The sequence below is a fragment of the Lathamus discolor genome, chromosome 1 (genome assembly GCF_037157495.1).
Source record: "Lathamus discolor isolate bLatDis1 chromosome 1, bLatDis1.hap1, whole genome shotgun sequence".
NCBI lineage: Eukaryota > Metazoa > Chordata > Aves > Psittaciformes > Psittacidae > Lathamus > Lathamus discolor.
The window spans coordinates 80990701-81014113 of NC_088884.1; the positions used below are offsets into that span (position 1 = coordinate 80990701).

The 23413-nt window shown below is 39.6% G+C and overlaps 1 protein-coding gene across 10 annotated transcripts in view; it reads right to left on the bottom strand.

Annotated features, from left to right (window-relative positions):
- Nucleotides 1-23413, bottom strand: part of MICAL3 (microtubule associated monooxygenase, calponin and LIM domain containing 3) — a 184015-nt gene that overhangs the window by 51741 nt on the left and 108861 nt on the right. For all 10 annotated transcript variants that reach the window (XM_065682824.1, XM_065682867.1, XM_065682860.1 and 7 more), the window contains 4 exons: nt 21002-21109; nt 20152-20338; nt 17138-17226; nt 15880-15967 (listed from right to left, as the gene is read on the bottom strand). In XM_065682824.1, coding sequence (XP_065538896.1) covers nt 15880-15967; nt 17138-17226; nt 20152-20338; nt 21002-21109 — 472 coding nt within the window. The remainder of the gene's footprint in view (nt 1-15879; nt 15968-17137; nt 17227-20151; nt 20339-21001; nt 21110-23413) is intronic.

The window sequence follows — 23413 nt, forward strand, 5'->3', positions numbered from 1 at the left end:
GTCTCTGCCATTTCCTGCTGCTAAGCCTTATGTTCTGTTAGTATTTTCAAAGTTTAGTGGAACTGGACTGCCTTTTCAGCTGGGATTCATGTTTCATTTCATTCTCTCTAGATGGTGTTAGCACCTCAGCCAAATCTATTTTTGTAATCTGTGTTACATTCCCCAACCCTGAGTTCACAGTAACAGGGGAACTGACCTGGAATATTGCTCTGCCACTTCTTGCTCACAGTAAAAAACACCCAAAGGACTTTGGATAATGCAAGAACACCAAAGTGAGGGAAAACAAAGAACGAATGTACTAAAATCATCATAAAAGAAGAGGTTTTCTACTGCGTGGAATACAGCTGCTTTAATAGAAACATCTTTTCACAAGCTGCTTTTAACTTGTTCTCTTCTGATGTATACCCCACCATAGCTGCAAAGTCCACAAGTATTAAAAACCAAGGAAAGCAAAAAAAACGAGGACCTTTTTATCCTACGTTATTGTTTTCTAACTATCTTCTGGGATTTTTGTCAGCCTCTTCAAGGTAGAACAAAAAAGAAATATAAAGTCATTCCCATATAATTAAATTAATGAAGTATTAAAAAGTAGTGCTGCAATATCTAGGGTGGGGAAAAAGACTGGCAGCAATCACTCTAAGGTAAAACAGGCCTGAAAATCAATCAGTTGGCAACTGTTTATATGCATTCTGTGATCATATATTAACTTTCAGGCACGTTTTTCAAAATACAAATCATCATTACCCTTCCCATCATGAAGAGCCAGTATAACCAGTACACAGAGAATCAAATCAATTCTATCACAGCACAAGTGTAAGTGGGATTGACTCAATGCAACTGTGTTAAAAAAAAAAAACTGAAGAGATTAAAAATCTGCCTAAACTTTAATGCAGAAGGATGTGGTCAAGCCAAGATGCCCGGTGAGCTTGGCAAGCACTCTGTGCCCCAAAATCTCCAAGAAGTAGGAAGGATACTCCCAGCCCTTTCTCTGATTAATTTATATATCCATATCCTTGAGACACAGGATTGGTCACATCCCTCCACTTGACATTGCAAAGAAACAGCTCCACATTGGAGAACATGATACAGAAACTCAACTGACTACCAACTGATTACCAGCAAGGGATTTCTAGGAGTTTGCTCTGCACGGACCATTTGGTATACTTGGTCCATTGGTTTTGTTTCTAAAAGGTGCCCTGAAGCCTTATCAGGCTAGCTGCAAAGCCACTGTCAACCTTTTTACTGGAGAAATGCTACTGAAAGGCAAGTTTCTGCACCACGAAGCCAACAATTGTAAGGAAAAGAATTACAATTCACAAGTCTACGTAAGGGATGAAAGTAAGTCTAAGACACGGTATTGCTAACATGATCAGATGATGAACCATTTACTTATGCTATAAAGTTCAAATCTGTTTGTTGGGAGTTACTATGAAATAGGGACAAGGAAATTTGAAGCTTTCCTACCCTCATTTCCTTCATATTTATATAGTGCTGTGGTCTACTCATATTTATATGGGCAAGGCCTACTCCAGTGCAGTTCTTAGAGAAACTAAAGCCTAGTCTCTAAATCTCCTCTGGAGGTGAAAGGTGCCTCTCCCAAATCATTACACTGTTTTGTAGCTTGCTGGTGGGAGTGCAATCATTATCCATTAGCTGATATTCTACCCTGTCAGTGCACCTGGGCCCACAGAGCCAAAAGTCAGCAACTAGTTACAACTGAGAGAAAAGGGGCTGATGAGGCCACATTTACCAGGAAAAAAACCACACGCTATGTTACTAGCCAGGGAGGGGAGCTACCTGAAAGCCAAGAGCAGTTTCTCACGCTATCAACTGATGAGCTAAAAATCCACAAACGACATCCAAAATGGGGCACATTTTGAAATCTGATTCTTTATTTTGGAAGAGTCAGTGAGCCATTAACATTAGACAGATCATTTGAAGGGAACTGTTTTTCTTAACAGGACAGGCTGCTTAGCTGTTGCACGAAAGCTGCCAGGGTCCTTTATTTATCTCAGCCTTGACACGGCCTGCCTCCTGCAGAGATAATAATATGATCAGAGATAACATCCCTACACTGAACCACTCCTTGCCTACATGAATGTGTCCTACTCCAGCAACTCTGGCAGTGACTGCAAGGCTTGAGAAGTTCCTCTTGAGAGAGGATCTCATCTCCATTTCCATCCTGTACTACCTGTAAAATCCACACATTATTCTCATGAGCCAGATGAAATCTTGCCAAGGTTATTCCTTGACATAAAACTTGCTGCAGATGCAGGAAAAAAATGGGAATATGAGAAGAGTGAGTTCTTCTCAAAGAGAAACTACCTGCCTATTTTACTAGAATTTATTTGTCATTAATCATGAAGTACTTCTTTACTTCCTTTTCCTAGTCAACTCTGTTACGTTTGCAAGCTAATTTACACAGCATCTCTTGTGAGATATCCAGTATTTTGCACAGACTCAGCTGTGGCCATTGGGGAACTACAGAAATTCAAATGAAGGAGTCTACAGTGAAACATATGCAAAAGGGGAAAAGAATATATTTCTCAGGAAAACCTTTGTTCTGGATTTCTCACATCATGTGCTTTTATGATGTGAAACACTGTACCTGTTTTTTTTCACTCATCTTTTCCAAGATCTTCAGTTACTTCTACCTCCACACAATTGTCTGAAAACACACCTATGTCGGATAAAAGCACTCCTATGGAAACAGCAGCATATTGCACAGGACAAAATACAGAGATGGAAGATGGGAACCTTTCTGTGGGAGTTTACAGGTGATGCAGCGAGCTCTAAGTCAGAAATGCTGAAAGTTCTCAGATTCCATTGCCATTAGTTTCTAAAGGAATATCTTTTGGGGTGTGGTTTCTGAAGCGTGCTTGCAGTTCAGCAATCATCATCGCTGTGGTATTGAGAAGCCAGCAAATGAGATCTAGCAGCATTTTTAGGCTTCTCATTATCCAAGTGTTAATGTCAGACTGAGATTCAGGTTTTTTTTTTGCCAGAAGTTTCACCCTCACCCACTTCAGTTCTATTAACTGCCTCTTTGTATTCCAACTCCACTTCTCATCCAAGGGCCTCAAAATGTTTTTCAAGTATTAGCATATTAGAACAACCCTATTTTGGAAGTAGGTAAGTACTGTAGAGGCACTTCAGAAGTTCAGGCAGAGATTAAATACCAGCAAGGCAATCTCACAATAGACTAGTGGCAGTGCCAGAAACAGGATCCAGAACGCCCAGCTCCAACCCCTTCACTCTACACTTTAAGTCAAGACAAAAAACTTAGAAGTAAGAAAGGGACTAAACTACATCTGATTCTAAGTTTAATGATTACTTGGTTTACATGAGCAGGTTGAGCAATGGTACCTGCTATGAGATGCTCACTGCGCTCAGCACTGTGTGCACATAAATAGAAATCTTAGTACCAAGGCCTGTTGTTGAGTGCTGCACATGCTAAAACAGTGAGTCAATTAAGAACCTGCATTTGAATAAGAACATTTTGATAGATGTAGCCAGAAATCCTTTCATTAATCCTTTCCAGAATTCATATTTTAGCCAGTTAATGATTTTTCTACTGCACAGTAAGAGATACATAAATCATGTAGATGGCAATTCTAAACTGACCTGCAGAGTGTGTTAAATGGATGGATTTTTTTTTTAAGGGTTAGGAAGTAGTTTAAGGTTTTAAATGGAGATTCGTCCACCCTTTAAATTTATCTTCTCTTTTGAGAAACTGCTGGGAAGAGCCCAGCAGGTCTGGTGAATTCTCGTCACTACTTGTTCGCACAGCCTCACATCACATACTGCAGAACTGCACATATACTGGTAGGATCCCCTGAGGTTCAATAAGCGCGTTCTCAAAGCCAAAAGGGGTAATGTAACACCTCAGACGGAAATAAGAATGCATTTATCCGAATGTAAATAGCTAGTAGTCATCAGATGTCAATGCTATTTTGATATAATGCTTCAACTGTCTCTCTTACTATCCACAGGTATTCCCAAGCCCTCAGGAAGCCTGAATTACTCAGCTGTATTAAGAAGCCATCAAATTGAATTTTCTGCTGCCTGTGTTTCCAGTTTGATCTATAATATGCTCTGCTAAATATAAAAGCCCTTAATTCAAAGAGGACAAGATAATAAGAAAACCAAAGTCTATTCATAAGTAAGATACTCAGTGTCCATGCACAGGATTCAAAATGAGCTAAAACCTGAAGATGGCCCTACTGAAATTCTTCTGTAATGCACATGTCAATCATTTACATAACTCAGTCATAAAGAGTAACTATGCTTTCTAGAAGATATGCTCTACTGAGTCAAAGCTCTTGGAGTTTGACATAGGAGTTGCATATACAAAAACAGTCTTATGCAGGTTTAGCCTGCAAAAGGGACTGAAGAGTAGACACAGAGCAGAACAGCAGCTCTCTCTAGACTACCAGCAGAAAAAGGGTTTTGCCACTGAGCAACCAACATACTACCATGTCAAGGCTCAGTTCTCAAACTGTCAGTCTTGCAATTCTTCCTAGCAAATCAGGGACCTAAACAGAGACATGGGGAAAGGAAGCTGTACAAACAGAAAGATGTTTTATCTCGGTGTCCCCGATGCAGAAGTACCCACCAGAGAGTTATTAAAAACCTAACACTGCTCCCAGCACTGACCAAGAAGTTTTACAGCATTACTTGCTTCAACAGCACATGAAGTAAAAATCAGTGAGATTCCCATCCGTGTCTACTGGTTCCCTAAACAGTAAGGAGCAGAGGGGGCCCAAAAGTCCTACCCCCCCCCCCCCCTTATAACATGTGTGGGAATAACTGACAGCTAGAATATTTAAGGGATTCTGAAATAGATACCCCAGAAATAAACATATGAAGATGCAAGTCCTCCTCCACACATTCCACAACCTGCAGCTAGAATTAAGTTCTTTATACCTCAGATACTGTCAGTAAATGTGGCAGCCCCTTCTCTTCATAATCATAAAAGTGAATTGGACTAACTACTGAACGAAGTTATTAACTTATATGTTTATCTTGCGGGTGTTGCAATGTTTTTCCCCCACCCTCATACTATTTTGGTTAAAATATACCTCAGAATTGCCAAAACAGAGAGCAATAAAACACTGCTTCCTACATCAGTAGGGCAAGGCCTACAAACAGCTGTCAATTTGATTGATCTGACCTTTCCTTGTTTTCTGTTGAAGCAACCAGAAGCTAATATAATCAACCAGCTTTATTTCAAGGTCATATGTACTTTCTACTTGTGTCTTGAAAACAAATAAAAATTCATCTGCAACTTTATAGTAGAAGTTATGTTAGAGAAATAGATGGTGTTTCTCATATGTTGACATACGTGTGAAGTAGCAGCAGTACATAATCATAGTTAGAAGTTCAGTATATAGTCTAACAATACAGGAAAATCGTCTTCATGACAGCAGAGGCAAAGAATAATCCAGGAATATAGCTATTTTTGACTCCTGGAAGAAGTCCAGCGTTGTAGCTGGTGGGTGGATAAGAGAAACAGGGGATAGGAGGCATTAGGTCACCTAATCCAAGCTCCAGGGAACACTGCTAACCTCGATTATTGCATCTTTTCTGACAGAGAATCTTAACATTTGTAGAGATTTCACTTTTTCTGCGGCCCAAACAGGTCTCTGAGACTAGAGAGATAAAATCCCTACATCAATTTATATTAAGTCTGTTAATTATTGGTATGCCGGTTACTCAGGAATATTGCTAAGTCAGTAACATATTAGCGATCATTTTCCATTTTGTTGGTATCATCTAAGATGCCTGGGCTCTCTCCAGTATTTTGATCACCTCTATCATATGTTGCCTGGCCTAGTTTCCATTTTCTGAAAGACGCTGAGGGTGGGAAGGCTGAAGAGCACTAAAGGATAATCTGGCTAAAGATAACTTGGCAAGCATGAATTTTGTCTTGGAAGCTATTAAAGGTATGTTACCTCAAAGAGCCACTGGGGATGAGGCACATCCAGGGACTGTCAGAGAGAAAAAGGACAGAAAGGCCACACTATATTTAAAAAGCATTATAATTTTGGCTCATGAGGTTTTCCCTTTTTTTAAGGGAAACAGTCTGCTTTAAGTAACTTGGAAATCAATGCTTAAGAGTGACTGTCCAGTTATAATCCAAACAGTAACCCCTTTTAGGTTGTTAGAAAGAAAGCCTCAGCTGTCTTCTCTGCTACATATGACTTCGTATAGCTTATTCATCGTGGCATCTATTTCTTGCTACACAGCAGCCCTCCAGAACCTCTCATTTCACCAGAGGGGATCAGACAGGTGATTCCCATTATGCAAGTAATACAAAGCTGAACCAAGGACATTTCCACCTAAAAGCAGTAATCTACCAACAGAAGTATCACCTACATTTTACAGGAACTGGTACTTCCAGTTCCACCTGGATGATGTTTTGATCATTAAAGAACAACCAATCAGGAACTAGAAATTTTGTCACACATAATAAAAGTGTGGAATATCAAATGTTTTCAGCTTCCCGTTCCATTCGTAATCAGATTCAAAACACAGCTTTCAAATTGGTATCTTCTTTCACCTCCTGAGCTAATAACCACTGTTTCCTGTTGCAGTGTACTACAGATTACTGTAATTACTGGATCTCAGAATACACTTAGGTACTAACCATGTACTTACTTAATTTCTATCATTTATACTGAGATTATAAAGTGCTGCAAATGGAACAGGCTGAAATCTGAGGCTGGCAGTTACAGGAAAATACAGTGGGGAATACTTGTCCTAATGTAAATACTTGATCATCATCTGCTCCCTCATTCTGTCGCATACTTTTCCATTACTTACATTTATCCCACATACTCTTGTGTAACTTTTAAAGCAAGTGAATATTCCAAGCAATTCAGAGTTTCACATCTAAGTGGGCATTTTTCTGAAGCTAAGAAAACTCTTGTATATAGGTATATACATAGGTATACTCAAAATCTGCCCCAGTTCTGGAAAGAAAGCTACCAAAAGACACACTACTCATTAAAGATAACTTACACATTGGTTCTGATCTTTTAAATCACTGAGTTACCCAAGTCTGAAAGAATCTGAAACATCTCTCGGGAAAAAAAGTCCTATATTTAAACACTTCGACCCGCAGGCCATCAGATAAACTTCTATAACAGCAGAACGGACAGTTTAGAAATTTCCCTAAAAAAGAAAACACAGCCTTCTGAGACAACAGCAAACACAAGAAATGTCAGACTAAACATACATTTTTGAGAGAAGATGTAAGCAACTAAACAGAGCATAGAAGTGCCACCTCATCCTTAAAGAACATCTGCCCAGTTTTGTTTGGAAAGCCAAAGTTAAACTGCATCAGCAGGTTCAGCTCAGCAACCGCTGCTCCACCTTCCTCCATAAATGCACTTCAAAGAAGCAGGAGAATAGGTTCAATGTTGACTCCAGGGTATCTATTCCTTCCCTTCAGATTATTTCTAGTTGTCTGGGGGGTTGGTTTGTTTCTTTAGGGTTTTTCTATGTGGTTTTTTTGTTTGCTTGTTTTTCTCTGCATGTGTCTCTTTGTATTTTAGATACATTACCTACTACATGCCTTAATATATTATGCTGCTGATCACAAGCAGGTGCTACTGTTACTGGTTTGTTCTAATTGGTGTAGAAGTGAATAGAAATTAAGTCATTTGTTTTGTTATACCTTACACTTTCTCTTCGCTGTTACAGAACACTGGAAAAAAAGATGTGTAAAAAGTTACTCTGCTTTCTACAGTACCAGATGAAGACGTGTAATATGTCTAAAATGTAAACCAATGTGTACACAGCAGGCTTTTCAAACTACCCTCGCAATGTGTGTTGCAAAGGAGATGATCTATGCTTGGACAAAAATGCTTCTAAAATATATCTGATGAAGCAAGCTGGTTTAAGATGCATGGTGGGAAACATCTTAGTACTCCAAAAAGCACAAAACTGAGAATGAAGTTTCCAAACTGCTGTAAACCCTAATTCTGTGATTTCAGAAGTCATCTGTTTTTTGAAGGAAATAAAACATCCAAACTGCCCACAGACTTCTGAGCATTTGTGAATGGCTCCGTACCACAACGTTTTAAAGAATGCTTGAAAAAGGTTCCGTTTTGTTTCGCAAACAAAAATAGGATGCTTTTACCAAAAAGTGACTTTTGAGTGTCAGGGCCATGGAAGGAATTCCCTGGCAGCTCACTTCTCCCATCCAGTGGGGCAGGATATAGAGCTCAACTCGTCCTGTAGGCATTGGTAAGAGAACACCAGAAGCCATGGGACTGGAAAAGGACCACAGGCACAGAAGCAGAAAGTCTGTGTAGACTTCAAAGAGGATGATGTGAGAGTGCCTGGAAGCCTTCCCATCACACAAATATTTGGCGTCTCCAAGACATTGAAAACAATGCCTCCTATACTGGTACAACACGGAAATCTGTTTTTACCTCTGGATAAGGATGAGCTCAGGAATTGCACCTCTCTTTTTTTAATTCATGAAGCAAACGTTTGAGTTCTGAAGAGCATATATGTAGCTGCAACGTTAACAGCTTTCCTCATACAGAACAGTGGAGGCTGTTCTAGCAGTGCATCAAAATGACACTTTAGTTCACACACCAGCACATGAAGTTTTACACTGCGAGCTGACGACCCCTTCTCAGAATTGAAGGCCCATTTTAGCCTTAAAACCCAAACTACTGATCAAAGTAAAGAAAACTAAAAGGTAATTTCAAAGGCATAAATTGACTGCTTTCTTTCAAAGAAGGATCTCTCATGTGTAAGAGAATTGGTTTGTGGTTGCATATCTGTGAGCTACGTTTTAAACATAACTGCTCTGGACAAACACCGTTCACAATTACACTATAAAAAGTCACCTGCTATTACAAGCTTTTACTTGCTAACGGTGGAGTAGGAAGCATATGAGAATCATGCAAGATAACGCACAGAACGAGCCCCTAATGTAGACTAATTCAACGGATCCTTGAGAACAGGAAAATGCAGCTCAAAACTACAATCCAGCTCTACCTGTTTGTCATGTGAGAACATTACAAAATATTCTCCTAATGGTCTTGAGGAATGGAGGTCATCTCCTCAGGTGCCATTCTCCTGAGAGAAGACAACTGTCCAGTTAGAATGCAAGATACAGCATTTGGCTACATGGTTCCATGCATACTCATTTGCTGCCTTTCCATCACACTGAAACATCCCAACACCACAACTGCTGCTATACCAGCAAGAGGATCTAAACCCTGCCAAAACGCTTACCTGTCCCACCAGGCACAAAGGCTATGCTCCCTGTTCCCGAGCACTGACATGCAGTCACCCATGCTCCTCTTCTCCCCTCACACATACGTATCACTGCCCTTCTCAGTGCAACAAAGACCTCCGGCCTGTGGCAAGGCACACAAAAACACCTCCCAGATCAACCGAAACCAGTGAAGCCACAACACTGACAGTGCATCTATTCAAACCAGCTTCACCAAAGTAGTAGAATATTTAGTTTGGGAGTCCTTAGTAGGTTTTCTACAGCCGTACGTCACATTGTGCGGTGTACACCTTGTACTCCATGCAAACCACAACATAACAGCAAAATAAACATAAAATAACAATACAGAAGCAGCCTGGAAAGTAGTGCTTTGCAGTGACAGATGGCACATGCCACGAGCTTCCCAAAATGTCTTTTGCATTTGAGCTTGCTAGATCTATTCATTCCACTCTCCCCCAACTCTGTATCCCCCGTAGCATCCCTCACCTGGAACCAGTGGAGGGAGAAGGGAGAGGACAAAGAAAAACTCAGAAACCTGAAGTTTGTTTGGAATTTATTCCCGTGAACATTTGCACACAGTTGAACAAATAATGTCTTGATTTCACAGCAACAGGAAAACCACATGTTACATGATTCAAAAGAGACACACACCCAAAACAAAAACAGGTTAAAAACAACTGCACAAATCAAAATCTTCAACGAGGCTGTACAATGGAGACATGAAGCCTTTCTGAGCACTAATCAACTCACTTGAACATCATCTGTCACCCAACGTATTTTATGCACACTCCCTCCTTCTCTCTGAGGGAAGCAAAGCTCAAAACGGTCATTTCTCAGATTCCACTTTTCAAAAAAAAAAAAAAAAAAAAAAACCAGCCCAAAAAACACCCAAACATTTTAATTCTGCAAATAATAATAGTAAAATCCAACTCCTCCACACAAACCTGATACTATTTTTCTAAGACACAAAACCAATCAATGAAGCTCTTAAAGTGCCCAGAAAAATTCATATCACCCTTCAGAATATACACATACAAACAATAAACAAATATTCCAGTGGCACAAGTCTACAGGTCTGAGAGCTAGAGAGAAAGGTGGAACTGGGAGCCCAGTTACTCCCAAGAAGAAGTGTTCTTAGCAGGATCCAGCCATGAGCACAAACTCAGCACATCGCTATTTGGTACACCCTTCCTTGGTCCCCAGTACATTTCTGGGGAGTTTTCAGCGAAACAATCAGGTCAGCTGTATCTCCACTCTTCAGACCAAACAACCTTTCCATCATGCCTTTGCCCTTCCAAATTTTCTGGGCTTCAAATTGCTGGTCCTTCAGCATTCTCCTCTTACACCAAAGCCACCCAAATCCTGATAAGAACACTGAGAAGGAACACGATGGACTGGGAACAGTCACGCACTTTTCCTAACAGAGATTCCTGGCTTGCTATGAGAGATGATTCCCTGGGCACTGAACCTTGGTCCTAATCCGGCAACCCACACACTCTCCTCAGCTTCCAGAAATACAGGGTCTGGTTCTAAAGTTTAAATGTTCCAACAGAGAGAAATAAATCTTGCATCAGATCTCTCTGGAGTTGCAGGAAACACCGTAAAGTGTTCAATAACATGTGCCATGTCCTGCAAAACACACCATCATGGCTCCTCCAAACAGAACATTCAAGGCACAGTAGTAGAGGAATTATATTTCCTGCCAATTTGGGGATGCATCCTCAAATATGGATATACTACTTTCTTTTCAGGGGTGGAGGGCATGGGGAGATATGGATGTGTTTGTAAATGCAGTTCAGTGGTTTAAAATGAAGGAGCCACAAACAGAACACAACATCACAGAATTAGTTTGCTGCTATCATGCATAATTAAATACTTAAAAGGGACTAAATGAAAACAAGAACAAAGCCCAAATGTGAGTAATAATGAAGTGATCAAGTGGAGGATTTCACGAAGGTATGTTTGTCTGCACAAGCAAACAGTATTGCTTTGAGCTGAACCATTTTCATACGTAAGGCATGTTCAGTGCATACAGAGCCATAAAGAGGCAATGTTTCTAACCATGAAGCTTATTTCTATGCAGAAATAGATATAAAACGTATTCATACTTCGTTAGGCACAGAAGTGGAACTGTGTGCAAATATTATTGGATGCATTCATAAGATTCATTATAATTCCACAGACAGTTACAATGTGGCTCAGATAATTTACTTTAAAGGGCATGCTATTTAGAGAAAGCAGTCACCCTTTCATAGCTCTCCAAATCAGCAAAAGAACTTCTTCGTATAAAGTCCAGCCTTGCTTGCTATATTCAAGTTTACTTGTTGAAGAGTCTACTGTGAAGGGCTTTGTTTCAAACACTGCTCCTTGAAAACACTTAAGGCACATCCATAGGAAGATTAACTTTTTGTATTATATACCTATGATGCACACTGTATATTTTTGTGATTTTAAAGCAGGAGACCTAGCGCCTCTATTCGGTATTACATTTTTCAGTTTTGCATACTATGGCTTGTATTTGGCTTCTGAAATCTTTCACAAGTCAAGTTACTGCTGCAAAGATCTCATGACTTGCCTTTTATTGCTTTACATTCTGAAGTATGAGTTTCCCTAGCAGGTCTTGCCTTTATGAATTCCCTATTGGTGATGGGGACAGAAATGTGTTGCTGTGAGAACACAAGTCTGAAAGGAGAAACTTCTTACAACAAAGCATCACCAGCTAAAGTGACCCCAAGGAGCATATCATAAAGCTGATAGGGGCAAAGACTGTTCCAAGCCCATCTGTGAAGAAAGAGTGTAAAGTTCAGAAATGTTTTTACAGACCTTTAGAACGAACAGAAGAACAGCATTTGCATTAAAAGCACATTAAAACCATATAAAGTACTGTAAATAATATTAAAAAATAAAATAAAATAAATCCAAGACACAGCAGATTACAGATTATCAAAAGGAGAGACAGTTGAAAAGCGAAGTTTGGGGTGTTTTTTTCTCTTGGCAACAGCAGAAATTTTGGCACAAAAGCAAATGCAGAAGATAGAGAAAACAGGCAGAGTACAGAGAATGGTTACAGGATCTACAACAGGCATGCCACAGTTCAGCAAGACCAAAAGCACAGTAACCGCTTTCCCCAAACTCCCCTCCGCAGAGAGAATGGCATCCATCACACAAAAGCTTGTTGCCACTTCCTAAACTGAAGGGCTGATCTACATTGCAAGAGCCAGTTTGACCATACCCTCCTGGGAACATCCCCTGTAATCAGCACATAAGATGCCAGGCAGGCTCTCTGGCAAATGAGGCAAAACCTTTGCAAGGGTGTTTCTAGTTGTCTGATAAACCCCCCTCAACCTCCTCATCACAGACTGTGCCCTGCAACTATAGTCATTACAATACCCGGGACAGACAAAATGCCGGTAAGACTGCCGCCACCCAGTGAGGCACTGGCATCTTTAGCAAAGTTAATACATGCCAATCAGGTTAGTAACACTTCACAAGAAAGTGCTTGTTGTGACCAGTCTTACCTCAACTGACCAGACCCACTGAATGTTATTTTGTGGTTGAATATATTTTAAGCATTAAGGTGGCTAAAAAAGACAAGGTCAGGTTTGGTGGCATAGCAAAGGAGGCAGGCAGTGAGTCTAGGGGAAGAACCCATGCAATTTACATTCATTTGGGATTCCATCACAACTAAAAATCAGGCCTTGCATGAGTCACCATAAAGCTCACTGAACAAACACTTTGCTAACTCAGAGCACCTGGGTTTTTTTTGTCTTCTTTAATTGATGTTTCTGCTTTACAACTTCCTTTTGCCTTTTAAGCTAGCTTACATCTCCATCAAATATCAAACCTGTGCACATTAAACTTGTTTTTTACCTCATCATTTTAGGGGCAACTTACACTCAAGTTCTACTTCACTACTGAGGGCTGGCTCAAACCTCAGGGTCTGAAACTGATATAGCCAAATTTCACCTGGTGGCATTTGCCTTAAAGGAGGTCAAACATTTTCAGACGTCTGACCTGCATGAGGTGAGTCTACCAGATGGGTGAAGTAGAGTCTCGGAAACAGCTCTGCCTCTGTCTCCATTTCAGACAAGTTTTTACTCTAGGTATTTGTCTACTCTACAGTGAAAACAGGATGTTTACAGTCGCTTAAACAGACAATTTAATAAATTGCAAGAAAGCATGTACACAGTTCAAAGTCAGTTATACTGAGATGAAACCTTACAGATTCCTGATTATTCAGGAATAATATCCTATTTTTCCACTGTATTTGCAAGCTCGGTAATTCAAAAGGCTGCGTTTAGGCTTTCGGGGTTTCTTCCAAACCATATATAACTGTAAACACATCATGGGCTTCCTGACCTACCTACCCTGCAAGAACAGGTAGGCACCTACAGGACACAGCTATTACCCTAACAGAAAACTGACCTGCCTTTAATGCCACAGTGGCTTGCTTTTGAAGTACACTGCTTTTAGACTCCCACTACTTAACTATTCTTAAGCCAGTAGTTTTAATATATATATTTAGAACTTCTTTCACAAAGAAAACAAGATCTCAGTCACTAATGGCATTTTTCTAGCAGAAAGGGAGAGAACAGCAGACGCACTGCTCATTCTTCTAGCACTAAATGTACTTCTGTCATGCACATACGAGAATGCACCACAATACATTGCCTTAAAGATGATCTAGCTTGACTCAGCAAAGCTGAGTATGTTCTAACGTAATGTACTTTGGGCACTGCAAAAGACAAAGCTTTAAGAGGTCCAAAAGCTTTAAAAATTATGCTACAGTTATACACTGCTTTAGAAAAGCAGAAAGCAAACATGAGGAGCCCTAGATTTCAAATTTTGCCATCTGATAAAATGGTGTCTGTTCTGTTTTACTCCTCTGGAAGTACTACAGCTCTGCTACAGGACTGTGTCACAGCTACATAAGGAGAGATGGAAGCATCTTATTTATAGAAGTTTAAAGCAAACCACGACCTATTGTTTGCTGTACTTTGTGACCACTTAGATGCTATTTACTGAATGCTCATTTATAAATCAGTTGGAAGGACTAAATCAGAGGGAGAGACTTTCTGCCAGCAGTCCTTTGATAAACTAGTTGACATATATAGCTAAGCTCTCCTTCCACTTCTCATCAACAATAGTTTCACTCCATAAGCCACCTTATTCTCACAGCAGACACCCTGTGCTCCAAGACATATTTTTCCATTCATCTTAAGGAATATACTTCAGTCAAAAAAAAAAAAAAAAAAATCTCTTCACTTTTAGAAAAAGCGATTTTAAGTCTATCCAGTGGTAGAAAAAAAAAATGCTGCTAATCCATCTGTCCACAGCATTTTCCAAATATTAATTCTTCCATACCTTTTCCTCCTTTTTGTCATATGGGAATTCCACACAAACAAGAGAGGAAGCCATCAAGGTAACTACACTTCAAGAATCAACTGTGCACACTAAGAATTTGTCAGATTGCATTCAGCTGCAATCCTAGAAACACGTGTAAGAATAATACATACAGTCAAACAAAAGCATGATTTTTATTTGCCTGTACGTTGTTAAGGTCTTTTCCCAACTGGCACTGCAAAAACATTCCATTCTCAGAGTGTTGCTCTAAGTATGCTCTCTCTCTAAAAGCAGCTGATTTAGTTTATCCATAGTGTTCTGGAACAAATACTAGAAATCAGATCTCTTCCTTTTCCTGACATCACAAATGAGCACTCAGGGGCTGGGCAAACGAGCATTTGTAGCACAGACACCTCCCATGTTAGAAAGAATTAGAATTTTGAGTTAAAAGGCAAAACTACTTCACAGTAAGACACACACATTCATCACCCCATTCCCAAAGCTATGGCCAGTAGCAGCACAGATTCTGGCAGTGAGGGAAGAGCACCACAACCTGCCAGCACCACGAAATTCAATGGGTTTAAGGAATCCAATCCCATTAGCTGTCAGACACCCAGAATTCCAAGGGAGACAATCCAGAGGTAATGGGATCTTTCCCATTCAAGTACCAGATTAATGGAGAGAAGCTCAGGAGAACGAGAAACCACAATCAGAATTCAGGCAAACACAGAATTCCAGTTTGTGAGCTATTCCAGTGCATCAGAACTTTTAACTTCAATGACACTGAGCTGCATACATTACATGGCTCTTTATCTGGACCCACTCAGAGAAGACCCTCAACTGAGCATCTGTGTTTTCCTGGAATTCTTTCAGAGCATGCCCTTGAAAGGACTGAGAACATCTATGCCCCAAAGCCACAGTGCAAAATAATATATTAAAACTTTGATGTAAAGCACAAAGTTCACACAGCATCCCCCCAAAAAATAAAATCACACGAGTTATACAGCTCATAAAGTTGTGTCACATTAATTCTTACTGGTCAGCAGGCTGCCCACAGAATTCCCCTAGGATCTGCACAAGAACTTCTGACTGGACATAGAGAAAGGGAACCCCAAAAGCCACCAGCTGACACATGAAAAAGGAGTCCAAAGGGTTCTGGGCTACCTGATGCCCAATCGAGGAAACTGTGCTTTGCAGGCGCTGGCTTGCCACCCTAACTCTGTCAAAGAGGCCGAGAGAGTACTGCACCACCCTGCTAAAGAAGGAAGCGGAGCTACCTGGGGCCCTCTCTGCTGTGGCGGAGATGGTATTTGCCCGTCCACTTCCATCACTTGCCATGGCGTCCTGCAGAGGTCCTTTGGTGTCCTGTAAGAACGTGGGGGAAATTCAATTCATATTCAAGCTGAAAATGCCTCAGAAATACACTTTTTTTCCCTGCATTTGAGGCTGTATATGCTGAACACGTTGAACTAGGAAGACATCTCTCTCACAATTATGATACCCCTTAATCATCACATAATGGATGGAGGCAAGGCCTGAAACAACTGTCTGCCTTCTCAATGTATAGCTTTACTAAAGCTCTGAAAAACAAGCTGGATATCGAAGAAAGTCAAAGCAGTAACATTCCTGAAGTCTGCTCATCTGGGAAATAAAAGAAGGTTTTGGCAGTAAACAGGGCACAGATACTGGGATGGATCCCTTATCCTTACAAAAAGAAGGAGTATAGCTTCAGTTTGTACTAATAAAAACCTGAGAAACACGCAGAAAGACAAGCACCACCACTACCACAAAGGAAAATATAATGTAAGATGGAAGGACTGTTTGTGGCATGTGAGCTAACCAGAACTGGAAGAGACTAGCATGTAGTTTGCTCAGAGTATTTCAGTGGTTTTGTTTCAGCAAAAACACTGAAAAAGCATTTGAGGAGACAAATTAAAGTGCCTTAGATTGTAATGACAAAATCTGGGAGACTTTTCTGTATTACACAGTATCTCTCGTTCCAATATTTAATCACAAATGCTTCCATTATGATAATTTAAGAAAAGGGATATCCTTTCTTTGCATGCAGATTCCCTTTAACACAGAGAAAATGTTCAGAAATGAAGGAAGGTTACCTTCACAGTGCATGCAAGTGGAGTAGAACTTCATGTTTCAGAGGAAATGCAAGTAATTTGTTTCCTCTTAGGAAAAAACATGGAGACACAAGGCAAAACCAAACCGGGTAAAATTATTCATTAAGACTCTGTATGGACTGAATAAGTATTTCAGCTTACAAGAAAAATCGAAATCCTATTCTGGACAGTACATTATTTTATAATAAGAACCATGAAAAGAAGCTGTAATAAAAGGAACTGTTTTTAAATAAAATATATAGAACCACAAGCTCTCATGACATAAACAAGGCAATTCAACAAACTGAATTTTTCTAATCTCTGAAAAACAAACAACAACAACCAAACCCTCCAGCATATATACTTTTTTTAATGTTACAAATCAAAACCTATTAATACGAATTGTTGGATGAAAATGAGTTACCTTTCCTGACAGAGGACCCACTGCTGGCCTTTTCCGTTGAGCATAACCAGAGAGTCGGTAACAGTAGTGAGGCTTACAGTAGAACTTACCTGCAGATAAAACACAAATGATGGTCAACAATGAGAACACAGCAGTTCAGCACAACATAAATGTCCATCTCAGTGCAGCTTATTTTCTGTTGCCATTGCTGTTGCTCCCTCTAGTTTCTTCACTATACACGGAGGCAAATGCTATCTGAAGTTTTAACTCCAGCCCTCTTCTCTCCCCCTCCTAACTAGCCTCCTTTCCATTGGGTGTCTGACAGCCATTTAGCTTAAAATCCTATCAAACACCAAAGCAAAGCATGCTAACAATGCAGCAGTGTGTGAGGAACAAAGAAATCATCACATGAAAAGCTGGCAGAAGCACTTTTGGAAAAAGCAAGAATGAATACAACCAGCAGAGGAAAGTGGGAGAAGACAGTGTTAACTCCCGAAGCACCATCTCTAAAAATGCACAGTAGCTACTTATGGAAAGTACAATTAACCAGTGATTCATTTTCACAATTAAGACATTTTGTGATACTACTGATTTAGTAACTGCCCACAAGCCTAGATGGGCTTTCACGGGTATTTGAACGCTGTCAGGAAGTAATACCATAATACAAATATATAGTAATAACACAATACGAATAATAATAATAGAAGCAAATTGATGGCACATAAGTATCTTTCAGTGTACTGCTGTCAGTGTACCCTGCTTGGTACATGCAGCCCATAGTAGCATCCCCTACTGCTATTCTATTCATACAACAGTGCTAATGCATTTCAAACCTATATTCTGATCTTCGCCTCTTCCTCTAATTTCACTGGGACAGTATTTGCACAATGCTTTGCTTTATGACGAAAAGTGACAAATGCTATCTTTTGATAGTCTCTGCTTAAATAAACATTTCTTAACATTTACTCTTTAAAAAAGCCTGCACTTTCGTCTATAAAGAGCTACAATACAAAAGCTCTTACATAAAAAAATGTCAGACTTTGAAGCCTAAAACCAGACACTGATTACAGAACGTTGCAGAATGCTTATCAGTCAGAACAGCCAGATGAATAGCAACAATGCGTGTACAGCTTTGTTATTTTTTCTCTCAAAGAAAATCTGGAATGAAACAAGCTAAATTTTCACTGTAATTAAATTAGCTAGGAAACTACATATTTCTGTTTGGCCATATCTGCTTCATATCCATAAGCAAGTGTTAGGCATTTAATATCATTTCAGAACCAATGCTATTAGTGTGCTGAAACTCTGCGCTTTGTGTTTGCCTCACTGAGAACTATTTGGCCGTAACTGCATACATAAGCTTGCTTGCAGAAGGAATCACTAAATCTGGTGGCAAAAATGTTTCAGCTGACAGAGGAGTTCAGTCTGTTATTGCTAAACATACAGTAAGATACTCAGTTCCTTATGTACATTCAGAACAGCATTCTTCAAAAAATGCTTTCTTCCAACTTTGAATATGGATGAAGATGTTACTTTTATATGCTGATTTCAAAATAGCTATTGGGCCCTTTAAACTCGCAGGCCAACTCTGCTGACCTCCTGGTCAAGTAATAATTGGTTTTCTGTTTCTTACTAGGAGACCGGTTTATGATTCTAAGTTTCCCCAACACTTTGTGACTGAACAAGTCCATTACTTAGTCATCACATAATGCATTGTAACTATGTAATTTTGGTTCTTTTTCCCCCTTAAGCCTAAATGCTGTTTCGATGGCCATTATTCTACCCAGTATATGCAAAAAGTTTCTTCCTAGTTACACACAGTAGCTAACTACTAATTTCATAACATTTCAATCTGCAGTAGAACATTCTGGAGTTTTATCCTGTGGCATACCAGTTTATACTTTTTATTTCATCTCTGCCTCCAGGGGTGGGGAGAACTATCAGTACTAACAATTTTTTCCTGTTATTATGGTTTCTACACCATCATTGTCTGGAGTAGAATCCTTCCCACCTAACCTCTCACTAGTTTTACACCATTTCGTACATACTTTCCTCCTGAGACAGGAGCAAAGATAAATGGTAGCTGTGGAAGAAAATAAAGAAACCTACTGACATAAATAAAGATCTGAGATACTTTCTTGTGTTTTTTTCTTCAGAATACATGAAATTTCTGTCAAACACTGCTCGACATAGAATGCACCACATTTTAGAAGAATACTTTTCACAGGTGATGTGTGATTTCAAATTACTACTCTTACAGGCACACTTTGTTGGTAAATTGAGTTTCAACTGCTGCCATATTATCTAGTTTCTCAGATCTGTTAGGTGTATCTGGAGATTCCCTTAGCATGCTAGACTCTTTAACTGAGTCATCAGCAAGTTTTGCAATACTACTCCTTCCTCCCCAGTCTATCAGATACAGAAAACAGTCATTACTGAATCTTCAGTAGTGACTTCAACATTTTCTCTCTCTATATAACATTGACTTATCTCTACTCAACTTTGATGCTCCATTTTTCATTATATAAACAAAGCTTAGTTTGTAAGAATCTATTATCATAGACCCTGATTATAAAATTCCTACTTCAGTACACCTAAAATATACATAAGGAGTTGGATGGCTGTGATGTCTTGAAGAAGAAAAAGCGGACTACATTAGTCTCCAATGTGTTATTTTCTCTTAAGTGGCATTAAACACTAAGGAGTTTCCTCATTTGACAGTAATGAAAAGGGTCTGGCCTTCAAACTCAGGCTCCAAACCCCTTTCAAGACCCCAAAAGCTATTTGTTTTGTTGCATTCTAGGAGCTGTTATTATGTTAAATTAGTTATTAATAGTCCAGTTATGTTGCTGTAGCATGACCTGGCCATGGGAAGTCCATGTAGTTTCAACAGTTTGAGAGATGGTGTCTTTGGAATGGATGTTACTTTCTTCCCTAACTCACCAAATACTTCTTAAGCAAAGAAAAAGCTGAAATCACTAGACAGACTTCGAGGACAGTTAAGTGAATTCTGACAAAAAAGCAATTTCTCTTACCATCTTCAATATCATAGGCGTAAGATGACAAGCGCAGAGTCGTCGCACAGTATTCACACTTGAAGCAACTGCGGTGGAAGAACTTGCCTTCAGCACTCAGCCTTTCCATCACATAGACTCGCTTGCGGCAGAAGTAACAGACATCACTGCCTCCCAGGTTTTGGGGGAACTCCTTCTTGAGTGAGCCCTAGACAGAAATAGGCATGGCTAAATTTGTGTGTGTCCAGACTCACCAAGATTGCACCATCATATTTTCTCTTCATTTATGCAGATGATACCGGAGCATCTGAATGGTGCAGTTCTTTCACACGTGGATGCTGCAGTTCTTCGACACAACTCACAATTTTAACCAGGACACAAAAACTAACCTTACAGTCCAGGGAGGAAGGTCCTGGGATGCCATGCCTACAGATGTCAGGAGTAAAATAAGCTTTGGATAGAGAGTGGACACCAGTACTATTTATGATGACCTTTAAATAAATGACTGAAGGAGGCATATGACGGAAAGCCAAAACCATTAGAAATCCCTCAAACAGCAATTCTTAGACCTCCGTTATCAAAATCAGTATCCCATCCAAAAAATAACAATGCAAAGGTAGCCCCAGTGGATCAAACATCTTCATAAATACAACAGTTTCTCAACTGTTTTTTGCACAATCCTTGGATGCTGATATTAGATTAAAACCCAACATTTTGCAAGGCAAATGAGGACAAGCATGAGGGTAGATAGAGAAATTAGATCTTTCACAAAGCTACAACAGATTCCATCAGTGGTAGTAACAACTGGACACTCACAGATCTACAGTACGTCTAAACACAAACACGCATTATCTTCTGTACATCGTCTTACCAGTTCCTTCTTGTCTAGAAGGGTTTTGGGTTGCTCTTTCCTTTGAAGCTGATTGGCTATCTGCTCAGCCAAAGAGCTCACTCCGCCTGTGTACATCTTTATATACTTCTACCAGATGGATGGAAAAAAACAATAGTGAAGTGAGAAAAGAAAAAAAAATCAAATTAAAAAAAAAAAAGACTAAAATGAGAATAGGTTAGGTGGTGAAAAGGTGTAGAGAGGTCAAATCATGCCAAGACAGTGGAAAATATGAAGTGACAAGTAGTAACAGCAAAGCTAGTGTCATCAGAGATCACCAGTACAGCCTAGGATCAGCTGTAGGAATAGGAGAAAAGGCTTGCATTTTACATCCTGTAAGTGTTCCAGAAATACTATGCTGATGAAGAAAGGAGATCTTATCTTTTTTTGCGGGGTATTTTGTACCTGAAAACCTGAGCATAGACACTTCCAAAGACAAAGCCAAATACAGGTTAGGATTTTAGGTTCCAGGTAAAACTGGCATCATAACAAAGACCTATTAAAAGACATTGCATAGTCTACTGCAACATGCTGATCACAACAGCCTGTTTTTATGCTTAGTAATGGGAAAGAATTAATTTATATAGATGAGGGAGAAATCCTTAACTAAGGAACTCAAAGTGATTCAAAAATATGAATTCTTCCAATGCTGAAAATACATAGAGATTTATATGGAAACAGATGCAAGAGCCTAAGCCAATGCACCAAAAGCCATACCTGCACACATCTGGAATATATACTTGTTCAACTGTGAACACAGCTTTATGACTAATTAGGCTTTTCTCCATTATGGGTACTGACTGACTCTCTAACTCCAGGTATCGGAAAACTCTCTGGTATTCTGAGAAATGTAGACAGGTTGACTGTTACCTTAGGTGGCACCAAATGGGTGTTTGCAAGCCAAATTCAGTCACTGCAGGAGCAGAGGAAGTGTTTTTCACAGGGAATACTTACAACCACTGGCAATAATTACATGGTTAAGAAAATCACGTGATTACATCCATGTTAGCTCAACCACACTGCAAACGCCATGTATTTGATTCAGAGCAGCAAGGAGCACACCAAGCAATTTTCCTTTTCCAAGCTAAGAAGTATTACGAATGTTTCTAGTGGGAACCTCCTCAGCAAATGAAGGATCATCAGAGAGACGGTCCAGTTTCTAGCAAGTGTAAAATACCAAGGATAAGAGTTTTCTGAAGAAAAGGACTAAAGCTGTATCCCAAGACTCCCTTCACTCATACAGCAGAACTTGTTTGAAGGACTCTAGTTATTTCCCACAACTAATAACACAGCACAAATTTCACATGTGTGGTTATCAGCCTTTTAGTAGAGTTTAAGACCTTCACGTGTTCAGACATGAGAACAGCAGGAAGCATCACAAAAACTGAAATTCACCACAGAACGGGTACTTTGGAAGGCTCAGCCATCAGAGATTACTGCTGTTATCACTGAAATCCTAACTATTTAAGCTCCATGTCACTAGAGTAATGATGCTTTATTTCTACTCAGAGACAACTTCTATCTCTACTGAATGCAGAGTACTTGCAGAATTTATAGGTGCAAGAAATAATTCATGGTTTGTCTTTCGTAGGTTCCATATACTTCCATAGCTACTGTGTGAACACACATATGGGCAGTTGCCATTCAATGTCAAACACCGCACCTTGTCAAATATTGCATTTAAAATGGTGACCAGTGGAAAACATTTCTTCAGTATTAATCTTTATTTGGCAAGAATAATTTGGCCAAGACTCTTCCTTTAAGAGACCAGAAACCTTTAAGACTTTTAAAGTTTTCTTAAAAGAGAGTTCAAGCTTTTCCATGGGATAAACCTTCTTGCAGCTGAACCAGGTTTCCACAGAACAAGTTTTGATTTGAAACATTCTTTCAACATTCATTCAGATGCTTCAGGATCTTTAAATTTCTACCCGTACATATGAAGGTCCATGCTTTAAAAACTGTGCTAATCTTAACTGACAACACTTTGGACTATTTAGTGTGGGAAATTTAGTTGCTGAATTCTTGATTTAGAGTTCAGCATTTCTGATTTGTTTTCCCTTTTTCCTACACATCGCATTTGGCCTTATACCAGGCCTTAAATGAAACATTTGGCCTTTCCTTCTGTGGGCAAAAGCCTTTAAGATATACGACTTTTTATAAAGAAGCCACTCCAGCTTTGGACAAATCAAATTCCTACTATTTATGTATGATAACTGCAACTAGTTCAATTTATCACTGAATTTTCAGAACGCCAAAGTACTTTTTATTACACACTGTCCACTAAGCATATATGCACAAAAGCATTCTGCAGTTTGGCCCAAGACCTCAACCAAAGCAGCAAGCAAAACAAGAAAGCTTTACTGCAAAGCCAAAAAGACTATCAGTCCTCAAAAA